General features: G+C 45.8%; 3 protein-coding genes across 3 annotated transcripts; 1 reads left to right on the top strand and 2 right to left on the bottom strand.

The window, feature by feature from the left end:
• Positions 1-4,305: 4,305 nt before the first annotated feature.
• BT62DRAFT_962816 (HAD-like protein) lies at positions 4,306-6,141 on the top strand (the record flags this gene model as incomplete). The annotated part of the gene is made up of 4 exons (XM_043188656.1): positions 4,306-5,024; positions 5,073-5,122; positions 5,172-5,317; positions 5,368-6,141. The coding sequence occupies 4 exons, from the start codon at positions 4,306-4,308 to the stop codon at positions 6,037-6,039; spliced, it is 1,587 nt and encodes a 528-aa protein (XP_043042990.1). The 3' UTR covers positions 6,040-6,141.
• Positions 6,142-6,251: 110 nt separating this feature from the next.
• BT62DRAFT_886875 (threonine dehydratase I) lies at positions 6,252-8,163 on the bottom strand (the record flags this gene model as incomplete). The annotated part of the gene is made up of 6 exons (XM_043182895.1): positions 6,252-6,394; positions 6,450-6,545; positions 6,594-6,868; positions 6,923-7,142; positions 7,194-7,781; positions 7,845-8,163. The coding sequence occupies 6 exons, from the start codon at positions 8,161-8,163 to the stop codon at positions 6,252-6,254; spliced, it is 1,641 nt and encodes a 546-aa protein (XP_043042989.1).
• A 56-nt stretch (positions 8,164-8,219) lies between these two features.
• BT62DRAFT_962809 (uncharacterized protein) lies at positions 8,220-10,449 on the bottom strand. Its single transcript, XM_043188655.1, has 5 exons — positions 9,981-10,449; positions 9,769-9,928; positions 9,418-9,717; positions 9,157-9,359; positions 8,220-9,102 (listed from the first exon to the last, which is right to left on the bottom strand). The coding sequence occupies exons 1-5, from the start codon at positions 10,408-10,410 to the stop codon at positions 8,348-8,350; spliced, it is 1,848 nt and encodes a 615-aa protein (XP_043042988.1). The 5' UTR covers positions 10,411-10,449; the 3' UTR covers positions 8,220-8,347.
• Positions 10,450-13,497: the final 3,048 nt, after the last annotated feature.

The following is a 13,497-nucleotide window of genomic DNA, read 5'->3' as shown; positions in this document are numbered from 1 at the left end:
GTAAATTCACTCTTTTTTCCAATTACCCTTTGTCATAGACACTGCAGTATTGGAGATATCAGCCGCATGCTGCAACAACATTTATCAAGTGGACGAGCACTTCGTACGATGGCCGTATCCCTGAACCTCCTTACCAGCACCTTCGGAGTGTAAGCTGGCCATGTCGCGAAGCTCCTTTACAACGCCTGGAACATTCACAATATCAACCTCGTGGACCTCTTGATGGTTGACATTCACGTCACTCATAGAATTATGGCTCCTGCTCCCTTCTTGTTCTGCCTTTATTAATGCAAGTACATCGTCTAAGATGATATGGAGCGACAGTGCGGTAGCGCTCAGACCTTCAGCCCGAGAGATATCCAGCCACAAGGATGATCTTTGATCAGCTGGACCCTGGTAGTACCCTGGTTCATATGAATGAACTAGCACGTCCTGATGACGAATTTTACAGTTAGTTCCGCTCTTCATGGAGGCTTGTGCATGACCAAATGTTCATATTCGTATTAGCGCCTCGGATATGAACCCGCAGGGTGGCGATATTTTCGGAGTGTGGCGACGATGAGACACATGCCAGACCCTAGGTCTACAGCTAATTGTCGTAAACCGATGGGCCGTCATTTGGATTCATGTGTTGTGAAATATATGTTTGCAAGACCTCCTGGCAGCCGTCTCGAAATAAACCAGCTATGACCGTCAAAAATTCAAAAAATGCTTTACTATGCTATCGCTTATCGGCATGCTTAGGTGCTGGATCCGCGGATAATGCAAGAGAACCACGATAGTTCTGGGTAAGGTTAGCATGATCCCTGCGTAGAGTTGGCTTTGCTAATGTTTTACCACATGCCCGTTCAGTTCTTTGTTTGGGGCTAACTAAGTGAGGCCAAAGGGAATCCTGACCCATCGATATGATCGTAGAGGCATTGCACAAGGCTAGTGGGCAACGCTGCCTTAACATGCGAAACTGCCAGAGAACAGTCCCCTTGTCAACTTCTGTATCACAGGCGGTGGTCGAGATTGTCCTCTCATGTCAATCGAAGAGAACGTGACTTCAGATCAACTGCAGGATTTCAGGAGACCTGACTAGGCGCTAAAGATACCCAAAAGCAAAGAAAGTACTTACCTCTCCCTAACAGTCTCTGTGCATAATGCAGGGTCCTGTCTGTGACCAGTGGCCACCAAGCCACAATCTTGCATGCGTGACACGTGGTTTATCGAGACGTCAGAATCTCAGTCTTGGCTCTTCACACTGTTCTACAGGTAGGTCATTCTACGTATCCCTATGTCATACCTTCCCTGCTCATTAAAGATCCGTCGACGATTCTTTACTTGTTTTTTTTCAGATCCAGGTCAATAAATTTCGTAATTTCCTTCGGTTCCCCCTCATTCTGAATTCACGTCGTCTAACCCACAGTGGAGAATGGTGCCCGCCCTGTAGGCTTTCCTGGGTATACCCTTGATGGCAAGCAGACTCGCGGCATTTAGATCGTATTAATCCGAGACATTGATGGGTAAGTACTTAGCACGACGCTTTGAAAATACATGAATGTACACTTAAGTACTAGCAGACAGAGCTTTCACCGCCTCTGGTACATTGACGCCATGCAACGTTATAATTGCTTATCTCCCTTCAAGCCTGACGTGAACGCTTACAAAGGCATGCAGACATGAATAGAATCGGCGAAGGACGGAATTCTCTATTTCAAGTACCACTCGATCTTCCGATGGTTTCGCTAATGACGAATACTCTCGAGGCATTCAACGGGTATTAAACCGATCAGTTTGAGGTGAATATTATCCTTCGTGCGCACAAGCCTACTCTCTGTGAATTGCACTAAGAACGAGTAAGCCTATCATTTGGGTTCACTGTGGTGCTCTGTATGCCTTCGAATGACTGATTGCGGACTGACCTTTCAAGTTTTGACCTGGTTTCGCAGGGAACGATTGTTGTCGATGGCGTAGAGTGCCGACCTTCCTGCTCTCAGCATGCTAGGTACGCAAGATGTGTTACGAGCCTATATTACGCCGGATAGGATATTTCTCTTGGTTGACGATCAAGTATCTGTGGTAACATGGCAAAGAATCGGTGTTAAGATGCTTGCCTTGCGATGTCATTTACAAGGCATTGTTTCCGCTAGGAGGTCGCAATTTACATCCAATCAACCCAATTCTGATAACGAATTGTTTTATCACAAAACTCTCAGTGATAACTATTGTAAAAACCTGAGGTTTGTTGCCAGAATCTGTACAGCAGTATGTTTTATGTCTATCCACAATCAAATTCACGTCTGCCACTGTAGCCAACATTGTATCCCTTCTCTCCTAAGCCGTTTCCATCGTATTTCAAGACGCTGTGCGCCCAGTGCAGTATTGATTTGAAGAGACGGGGTCGGGAGTAATCCACCGACAGTCGGCGGCGATATTCATAGTTGCGAACGCGTCACACAGTGTACCCAGTTTTCCAAGGTTTAAATTGACGCCTATTGAAGCGGACGCAGACGCATGGGTCTGACATGTTCGAGGGGTCCCCCTATCGTTCTTTTCTGACAGATGCAAGTGATATTTTAAAGAACAAAGCAAGAACAAAGATACGGATTGGGAAGTTTTTGGTCTTTGTGCTCAAAGCAAGAAAGGAGAATAGAAAATCTAACAAATGGAGTTAACGTACATACGCATCACGGTATTTTTTTTTTTTGTAAATTGGAAGCCGCACCTGCCACGCGGAGCACTTATTTGGTAGGAAGGAAAGGATATACTGGATAACAGAAAATAGGCACCGTCAGCCTGTTTCAGACAATGTCCAAGGACTTGAGGGGTGTCGGTTTTCTAGGAAGAAGCAAGTTCAGCGGCATGGTCAAATCAAGGCTCTTCAGTCACGATCACGGGTGATCAAACTAGGTAAGTTAGTACAAGCTTCATGATGGCCATACGCGTTTGACTCCGTTGAGCGACCGTTCAAGTGAAGTCGTTTGTTTCATTGACAGAAATTGCCTTTGCTTGTAGATAGTCCCCCTTTTACTATATCTTGTCGACACCGTGTACTCGCAAAACTTTCAGGAGGACGGGATGAAAATTCAAAAGGGTCACTATTTTTAACTTCTGCGTCGCAGCTCTGATTCAGCGACTCCGAATTTTTCAAGGAGATGATGCACGAGCTATGGGTACCAAAGTATCTGGCCGGAAACTTGAATAGACGCCAAGCGTCCGACGTAAGTAATATGTTCCTCGAGCCCTAGGACTTTCTTAGACTTTCATATGCTTCACAGGACGCACAGCAAGCGGATTTTACCCGCGGTATCTCAGATGAAATCTGCGACTGCGTATCATGTTAGTACAATATAGGTCCCGGATATCTTCAGGAACGCTGATCCTTGATCACCAAGGTGAATTCCGCTTCATGATATGTATTCCCATAGTAACTCACAACTCCTCCAGTGCTTAAAGGCGTAGAAGAGGATGTTAGGAAAGACAGGTTCCATTCAAGCTGCATAGTCAATATTGGGTCATGGCAGCACCTTTCAGAGTAGCCAACTGCTCCATCGGAGATCGGATCACAGTAAATTGAAATTAATAGGCAAGGCTGCGCTTTGTGTTATAATATTGTATTCAAATGATATATTGGCCGGGAAGATACGTAGATAACTATACCCATACGAATGAAACCGTGGGTTTGTAGGGGGCTTGAAAGGAAGGAAGCCTTCCTAAATCCCTTTGCGAGCTCGACCGCTGCAATGGAGTAGTACGCACACTTGCAACCGGTGTATATAGTAGGCTCGCAGATCCTACGCACCCCTCGCGCACTTCTCTGCCGCGTCTAGCCTCAGTTGATGAAATTTTGGACGACCCACGTATACATATTGACATATCATTTTCTTTAAACGTCTTGTCGTAATTCGCAAAAATGTCTTTCATGAGGTTAACCGGAATGTACCAGATTTCGTGTACTGCTGCCGCAAACTATGATCGCGTGCTCCCAGGAATACGCGGAAATATACGCCGCCGCCAAGGAAAGGATGATGCACATTTGATGACTTGAGATCTAATTCCAGTTTTTACCCCCTGTCCAACTATGAGCCAGTCAGTACCTGGGAGTGCGATCTAGTGCGATCAGAATCAAAATATCACAGCGGTTAGCGAGCATCAACGAAGCTACTAGACGATATCGGGCCGGGGCCTCGAGGGCCTGTAGTTATTGCACTTGTCCTTTCTCGTGCTTCAGGAACAGTATCAATAATAATATTTTCCCGAGGCTGATTTGTGAATTTATAGCTTTGGTTACCCGAAGACTTGCATCGTCGTTTATCCCCTATGCATTCCTTCGACACCATAATCTTCGACATCGGTGATGTGCTCTTTTCGTGGTCATCCAAGACAGAAACGAGTATCTCGTCTAAGACCCTTCGAAATATCCTCTCTTCTTCGACATGGATGGACTACGAGCGGGGCAAAGTCACCGAGCAGGATTGCTATGACCTCGTCGGTGTAGAATTCTCCCTTGACCCTGCCGAAGTTCGAAAGGCCTTCGACCAGGCTCGAGATTCCCTACAGTCCGACGACGAAATGACATCCCTCATTCGAGAACTGAAAGCTAATTCTCGTGGACGTCTACGAGTTTTCGCAATGTCCAACATATCCCTGCCCGACAACGACGTTCTTCGGACGAAGCCGGCAGATTGGTCTTTATTCGATCGCGTTTTCACGTCCGGAGCTGCTGGAGAACGTAAACCCCACCTAGGTTTCTACAGACAGGTCCTTGCCGAAACTAAGGCAGATCCTCATTCCACTATTTTCGTTGACGACAAGCCTGAGAACGTGTTAACAGCGCGTTCCCTAGGTTTGCACGGCATCATTTTCGATGACAAGTCGCGAGTGATGAGGGCTCTTAGAAACCTACTTGGTGACCCTGTGTCACGCGGACGAGAGTATCTGTCTAACAACGCCAAACGATTGGAGTCGAAGACAGATGGAGGTATCGTCCTGGAAGAGAACTTCGCGCAACTCCTCATTCTAGAGGCCACCGATGATCGGTAAGGCCATTATATATTCTTCTGACGCGTTACTCACCGCCCCGACAGCTCCCTAGTTAGTTTTGTCGAGTATCCACGGCTATGGAATTTCTTCCAAGGTACGTCTATGTTCTACAACAGTTGCTGCCTTATCCTCATCCACTTCAGGGGAAGGACAACTTACCACCAAAGACTTCCCCTGTGACCTCGATACAACATCTCTCGGTCTTACGGTGTTAAAACATGACCGAGAGCTCGTAGAGTCAATAATTGACGAGACGGTCGAATATGTGGATTCGGATGGAATCATTCAGGTGTGCAAATCTGACGATCTGGGTTGATCCGTGTCTAAATAGTTCAATAGACATACTATGATCATTCCCGGCCACGTTTCGATCCAATCGTCTGTGTCAACGTGCTTAGCTTGTTTTACTCGTATGGTCGAGGCGCGCACCTGAAGCGGACCCTTGCCTGGGTACGCGAGGTGCTGTTAAATCGGGCGTACCTCGATGGCACTCGGTACTACGCCACCGCAGAGTGCTTCCTATATTTTGTGGGGCGTCTTCTACAGAGATCTGGAGACGCTGATTTGCATGTGCTTCTGAAGCCTTTACTGAAGGAGCGGATACGGGAGCGAATCGGCGTCCAGGGCGACGCGCTGGCACTGGCGATGCGCATCCTAGTATGCGATTATGTTGGAATCAGGGACGAAGTGGACCTTCGTACCTTGCTTCCCCTCCAATGCGAAGATGGAGGTTGGGAAATTGGCTGGATGTACAAATATGGGTCGTCGGGAATCTGCATAGGTAACCGCGGTCTTACAACTGCCTTGGCTATCAAGGCTATCGAGTGTATCGTTTCTCCTCCCCCTTCACCCACTCCCACTCTGGTGGAAACCGCTCTCCCGACGAAAGCTCGTTCAAAGAGCAAACACCGTCGGAACAGTTCCCTGAAGGACTCCTTTTCTTGGTTAGTGAATGGAGGAAGGTTGCGAAGCCTATCCGCTGCAGCTGTGACTGTGCAGGTTGGATGTTAGCATCTCAATTATATAATAATTGTGGGACTTGCCTATGTTACGATGTATATAGCTCACCTTTGCAATAACGTAGTGGAGATGGATGCAACAACGTACGTGTAGAACTTATATGCTTTCGCTTGTTGTAATATAATAAATGTTGCCTCGTTTCGGGGCAGTGAGACGCGATTTTACAGCCAAAGCAATCGGCTCAAGCAGAAAGATCTATTAGATTATACTTCACCGCGTAGATATTGCTTATACACCGGGTTATTCGTCTCCTCTACGAACGTGTAGTTGATCTTGGTTAAGAACTTGTCAAAAGCGTCATATTCAGATAGTGGTACTTGGATACCAGCTAGAACCTTTCCCAAGTCTTTGGACAGCAATAGCTCAGTATTCCGTGTCCTATACGTTAAAAGGTGACTTACCTGCGCCATGATTGCGATAATGGAACAGGCTAATATTCCAGTCTTGTTGCATGCCCAGCAAGAAATTGCGAAGAGCGCTGGGCCTTTCGGGAAACTCTGTGGCATTCGTCAATACGCAGTGTCAGATAGAATATTGTTGCGCACCAAATCTAAAAACCCTTTCGTTCGGTACGACCTGCGTACCCCCTATCATATACCGCCCATGGCTTTTCGCGAATTCGTTGTCACTGATGTCAAATCCTTTCATGTCTTCATTTGCAAGAGCCAGGAGCAGCTGCTCAATTTCTGCTGCCCGATTATTAGACTCCAACTTGACCGAAAACACTATATGAGCTCGATCTGGGGAGCCATAAGCGTTATACCGGTAGAGGAACTCCGTAACAGCACGAGGATGTATGAGGGTATGTAGTCGAATGAAGCTACGCGAAGAGAGGAATTCAGTAATTCCTCATCCAAACTATGAAACGTGTCACCTGCCAGGTTTTTCCGGGATATCAACGCTGATGAGAGCTTCTCGCCCTTCTCCTAATTCAGCGCGCTCTGCGACAAATCTAAGTCGGTCAAAGTTCATGTTCGCGCCACTGACAATGGCAACGAATCGTTTTTGCGCGCCTACGAGGTTATTCTGTGTAATGTATCGCTTGAGACCGGCCAAAGCCAAAGCACCGGCGGGTTCTGTAATAGATCTAGTCTCTGCGGTGGTGTCAATAGTATATCACAACTTCGTATCAAACACGGCCTGACCTTCAAATATATCTTTGATAGCTGCGCATATTTCGTCGTTGTCTGTCTTGACTACACCATCAAGAAGCTCCTTGCATATTCTAAACGGTTCTTTCCCCACGATTCTAACAGCCGTCCCGTCACTGAAAGGACCGACCTCAGGTAGGGTGACACGGTCACCATTTGCAAGACTTCTTTCCATAGCATCACCGTCGACAGTTTCGACTCCTACAACTTGGGTCTTGGGACTTCCGATCCTTTTCACGTACTCGGCGATTCCAGAGACAAGGCCTCCACCTCCAATAGCCGAAAAAATGAAGTCCAGGCTTTCAGAGTCAGGAAGCTGCTTCAGGATTTCCATCCCAACCGTTCCTTGTCCTGCAATAACAAGTGGGTCGTCATACGGAGGAACGAACGCGAGTCCATGGGTCTCTGCAAGTCTCGCACACTCCGCCTTGGCTTCATCAAAATCTATGCCATAGAGGATGACCTTTGCACCTAAACGGGAGACGTTGCGGACCTTGATGGAGGGGGTACCGCAGGGCATGATGATAGTGCAAGGAATGCCTAGCTTCGCGCCGGATAGTGCAACACCTTGGGCATGATTTCCTGGAGACGAAAAGAGGAATTGAGAGATCACACGTAGTTCTGACATGTAGTACGCACACTGACCGGCACTACATGTGACGACACCTTTCCAACGTTCCTCCTCACTAAGACTCGCCATAAAATTATATGCGCCGCGAATTTTGAAGCTAAAGACTTCCTGCAAATCTTCTCGCTTGAGCCATATCTGATTTCCGAGTTTGGCACTCAGATTGGTCGCGAGAACGAGAGGAGTCTCTTTTAATATTTCGTAGACCTTGGAAGTCAGTATGAGGCGAAGATAGTCGGGCGTGTTATCAGCTAAAAGATGGTGCTTTGCCAGACGAGGATACTGCTGCGGCTCTGGCGCATCCGAGGAATACTCGATGGTTGCCGTGGGCGACATGGAAGAAGGAAACAAAGTTGGTTTTTTGGAAGTGACTCGGTCCGACCCAATTAAAAAAATACCAAAATAAACTCTATGAATCGTTCCGGATGCAATTAGACTCATGATAAAATATTGTACATTCAAGTTTTCGATAGCCTGGATACGATACCAATAATTAGTTTTTCTATCACTGCCTTTCCTGCTAGTGTCTGCCTCGCCCGAATCGTTCTTGGAATCGAATCAACTCCTCCATTAGTCGTTCCATCTGTTTCATCGTATCAGACGATGAAGAACTGAAAAATATGGTTGAAGCCTTTGTCTCTGAGATTGAAACTTGTGGCGTCGCAGAGTTAGGTCGTTGCTGTAAAGGTGATTCTGTTCGTGGCTGCCCGTCCAGGAACACTGAAGCATCATTCTTGATCAGCTCATCGCGCATCTGGACAACTTCTTCCCCAGCTTGCACCTCCTTAAGAGCTTTCTCTAGAGCGTCGCGACGGCGCATCCGCTCCTGGGCACTCGCCTGCTCTCTGCCCACCCACTCTACCAGCGTCCGTACTCTTTTATTCATGTCGCCCACACTCATCCTCTTTCCAGGCCACTTCGTCTTTACACCTCTCTCCTGGTTGACTTCAATTCCATTGTCGCTGCTCGATGGTACTTCCAAAGGTGTAGGCGTCGGTGTAGGAAATATCTCCTCTAAATGTGCCAAATAATCTGGCAAACCCCAAGATGTTAGCAACGGTTGTTGGGATACGACATAAGCATGCGAATTGCGGTATGCGCGTGAGGCTTCGCCCGCGGTAGAAGGTCCACCAGAACCATTGGGTCCATTGGCTTGGTTGCGACGACCATCGTGGGCAGCACTTGCAAGGACCGTCGATGCTTGAATCTTCCTGGCATGCGCGCCTTTCCCCCGGCCACCACCGTGGCCTTGTCGTTTCGCTGGAGGCGTAACCACTGCGGTAGATGATGAGTATCGGAGGTTGAGGAAATCGAAAAAAAAGATCATACCTTCTCCATTTTCATTGACCACGGGTTCGGTGTGCGCTGCTGCTTTGCGACCCCCGCGTTTGCCGCGAGCTTTTGGTTGAGGTACTGACAGCACTGGCGTTTTGATGGGTGCGCTTGGAAGAGGAGTTTCGTCCCGCAAAAGAACTGATGCTGTCTGCCGATCCGATACTATCGACGTCGATCGCGTTCGCTTGTTTGGAGGTCTGAAAGAGGCGCGCAATGGATGAGCATATGGCTCTCGAAAAGAGACATTCTACTTACGCGTCGTCCTCTTTTCGTTTGCGCTTTCTTCGGCTAGTAGGGCCCACATCTACCTCCTCGTCCTCATTTGTGTTCGAATGAATGCTTTTGGTATCGTATACGGCGTCAGCCTCTGCGGCCGTGGTTTCCAATATCTCCTTCAGATTCTCGTCGAAGGCAGCATCTCGGCTGTTCATGGTATTTCGCCGTTTGGATTGTTGCTTCAAGGTATGAGAAGGAGACCTCGAGCGGGACAAACGATTCCCGACCACTGTATGGTGGGAAGCTGTAGAGGACTGTCGGGCCTTGCGGGTCTTTTTCCTGAGAGACATGCTTAACGAACAGAATACATACACAAGACAAAGATCATACTTGAGGAGGTCTGTGTGAAGATCGGGTCTGCATAACTCGCAGTAATAGTCGTCGTTCTGGAGCTGATCTTCCGATTCGTAACCCATACACAGGCCGTGCTGCCATACTTTGCATGTCTCGCATTGGACCATGAATTCACCTGCATCAGGGTCGTCTTCGCCTTTTCGGTGTTTCTAAGAACGTGAAACGAAAAAGGGAGACGACCGACGCACCAGTGCTGCCACAAATACAGCGTGTGATGCCCTGCTCCTCCTCCTCCTCTCCTGCTTCTTGTAAAGGTTCTTCAGCGATGGTATCAGCAGGATACTCTACTGGGATGTCCTTGTCTTTGTCCTTGGTTTTGCGTCGCGAGCGACCATTAGATGCACCCTGGGTCGAGCTCGACGAACTTGTAGACCCAGCATGACCGTTCTTTCGCTCACTGACTACGTCATCTGCCTCTTCCTGCTTGAGGCGCTTGTTTCTGCTGCTGCTATTATGTGTCGAAAGGGATGGACGCTGCGACCCGTCTTTCGAACGAGGAACAGTTTCTGAATCCGGAGATTTAGACGAGCCAGTCGAGCCAGACTGTGCTGAGCGACGACCTGACCGTCTGGTCTCCCGGGGAGAGGGCGGGGGAGCCATGGACATTGCACGGGCCATTACGGGACGATTGGTGACGGGTGGAAAAGTGGCAATGGGCGATAACGAGCTGGCCTGTGTCCGTGCACTCTTCTCCCCCGCACGTGCGGATATGTTTCCTTTTCCGTTATTCCGAATACGCCACTCTCGGACCGAACATCCGATCGCAAAAAAACAAAAATGGAAAAAACCTAGATGTTTAAAACAAACCATTATTGTTTTATAGCACATAATCACACAATGATAATGATTACTTTCTTAATCCTTTCCCCCCATCATGACTGTCAGCATTCTGTCAACTTTACAAGTCTCTAGCTAGAAGTATGTCATCCTCTAAGCCTTTGAATCTGTGAAATGATCTGATGACTCAGAGCCTCTTCATGTCATGATTTTAGCCTCTAAATCATGCTCAGCCAAGGTTTGGTTTGAAGCAGTGAGGCAGTGGCTTGGTTTGAGACAGCCATAGGATCAGAGGCATTGTCATTAGACAATAAGTAGTTAGTTTGTGTTATGATTTTTTCATCATCTTATCTTATCAAATGCCTATCTAATCATATCATAGGCATCTTTGTCATATCTATCTAGCTGGACCAGTAACCATGCATATATCAGATGACTCATGCTATTATACTATGACCTCTGCTGCTCACTTGAGGAGTGGAATATAACTGGCTATAATGAGAGTCTTAGAGACTGCCCTCAAATCAATTGCAACATGTGAATGGCTATTATGTGCTTTTAGTTAGTGAGAGGTGGGGGTGGTGGTAGTTTGAGAAGGTTGAATGGGTTGCAGAAAAGATAGTTAGAAGAGAGGATGATAAGTGTGTAAATATGCTAACTGTAGCTGTGCTCATAGGGCAGAGTGTTTCCAAATGTAAGTGGTTCATGTTTTAGAAGGCCACTGACCAAGAGCTTGTATGATAGATTCTGAAAGTCTGAGCAATACATAAAACATAGCTCCTCCAGCTCTAGCAGAGTGACCATCAAAGTCTCTGCCTAAAATTGCAAAAAACTTCTTATCAAACCAATTTTGAAATGGAATATCACTATTTTCATGGAGGAAGAGTGGAGCACATGGGCCATGAAGAAGATCTTGATGTTTTATATATTGTGATAGGAGGATAACAGGGTCTGTGAGCTTCTGTCATGTGAGCAGGATGTCAGTGCTATAGTAGAAGAGGTTAGATTTGTTGTAAGAAAGATGGTATTGTACATCATTCTTTCAGAGAATAAAGGAAGAACATTTGATTATTTTGCAAAAGTCCTGAAGTTGTTTGTCATTTTTCCAAATGAGCTCATCTGACTGATAGCAGCCATAAAAGTGGCAAGCAAGGATGGTGGTAAATAAGAGGTTATCATAAGAATTTGAGATGTTAGTGAGAAGACAAAAGGTGATCAAGTGGGATAATTGAAGGGGTAGTTTTTGGGATGTGGGATCACCTCTCATCTTCCTTGAACCACAGATAGTAGCTTGTACCATGAGATGTTTCTGACTGGCATTGAAGTCAGAATAGAGGTCTTTTAAAAAGTGATGAACTCCAGTCAAGTATTTTGGGCCAGATGAGATGAACTGAAATATATAGGTAATATACCTGCTGAGAGTAAGTGGTGTTGGTTCAAGCAGCAATGCATGAGTAATGCAAAACCATATATAGTCACATACTCCTGTTGCATAACTCTTTGCTGCTCTAAGCTTAATCATATGAGCTTAGAGAAACAAAACACATTCATCAAGAAGAGAAAGGAAGAAAGCTGAGTGAGCAATGCAAGAGGCATGCTTGCCCAGCAAAGTTAGAAGGATTGTCTCCATCATGCTGGCAGTAGGTCTCTTAATGAAGTGAAAGTGCAGACATAGTCAGTGGGGAATTTATGATGATATTCATTCAAAAGGAGTCAGGAAAGCATATCAGTCTGAATATTATCTTTTCCATCAATATGTCAAACATGAACATCAATTTCTAATTGGAGTATCAGGTCTACTGCTCTAAGTAAGAGTCCATTATAAAGAGGTTCTGATACTGATAGAAGATCAAATGCAGTGACAGAATTGAGGCTATCAGTGAAAAGTAAAAGGTGACAAGGAGGTTTGAGTAGAGATACTGCATAATGGATGGCCAAAAGAATAGTGACAAGTTCAAGAAAGAAGATGTCAATCATATCTTTAGATGATAGTAGATAGAGCTGATATACAAAACTGTTTCCTGCAAAAATGAATGATAATATGTTTTTTAAGCTGGCATCTGTCTAAAATATCATGTCAGCTTCTGAGTCAGTCCAGAAAGCTGAGTTAACAAAATGAACACCTACAGAATCTGGCAGAATAGATGAAAACCAGAAGAGATCCTCTCTAACTGCAGTATTGATAAAGATCTTTGTGAAAGAGTGAGTCTTTCCAGCCATCTTTCTATATAAGAAAGAAAGAGCAGGACAGCTCCAAGGTAGAACATTCAGTATCCAGTTCAGATATCCATCTAAATGCTGCTATTTCTGTAGAATAGATGCTCTTCCAGGTGTTGAAAAAAATAAGTTGATCTCAGATTTGGCATTGATAACAGACTGCTGTGTAAGAGAGATACTTCTCTAGTTGGTGTCAATTCAGAAACTAATGATTTTGAGAGTCTGACCATGCATCTGTTTTGGATCATCAGAGACAGGAGATATATTCTCAAAATATCAAAAGTTGTACTTGCCATGCTGGTTGCTGCTGACTTTGATAGAAAACTTGGTGATTAGTGAAATTCCAGCCAAAGAAGTCATCTATATAAACATGGAGGTCAGTGATGTTGAGATAATAGATCCCAATCCAGCATAATAAGACTGAGACTGAGCACTAAATCCTGGATGAAGCTTGGCTTCCAAAGATGAGCCATCTAATGATGTGATATCAATTGTCAACAAAGATCACTTGACAAATTTGCCATAGAGGATGCACTGGTAAATTCAAAAACGTTTTGGCAACATCACTTTTATACAAAGTGAAATCAGCATTGGAATGTTGTATTTTGGCATTGCAAAGAGCCTCACTAAATAGATGCATATTATCATATTTGACCTTTGCCTTGCTAGCAGGGATTCCTGCATTTAAACCAGAGAAAGTATGATCTATTA

Source organism: Guyanagaster necrorhizus (assembly GCF_019112545.1).
Source record: "Guyanagaster necrorhizus MCA 3950 unplaced genomic scaffold BT62scaffold_5, whole genome shotgun sequence".
Taxonomy (NCBI): Eukaryota; Fungi; Basidiomycota; class Agaricomycetes; order Agaricales; family Physalacriaceae; genus Guyanagaster; species Guyanagaster necrorhizus.
This window is presented reverse-complemented; position numbering and strand designations above follow the sequence as displayed.

Excerpts from the sequence above, each read along its gene's own strand:
- BT62DRAFT_962809 (XM_043188655.1), bottom strand. The coding sequence starts at position 10,410 with ATGGCCCGTGCAATGTCCATGGCTCCCCCGCCCTCTCCCCGGGAGACC. Across the intron at positions 9,718-9,768 it reads CTTCACACAGACCTCCTCAA|GAAAAAGACCCGCAAGGCCC; the intron begins GTATGATCTTTG and ends CATGTCTCTCAG. Across the intron at positions 9,103-9,156 it reads GGTCAATGAAAATGGAGAAG|TGGTTACGCCTCCAGCGAAA; the intron begins GTATGATCTTTT and ends CATCTACCGCAG.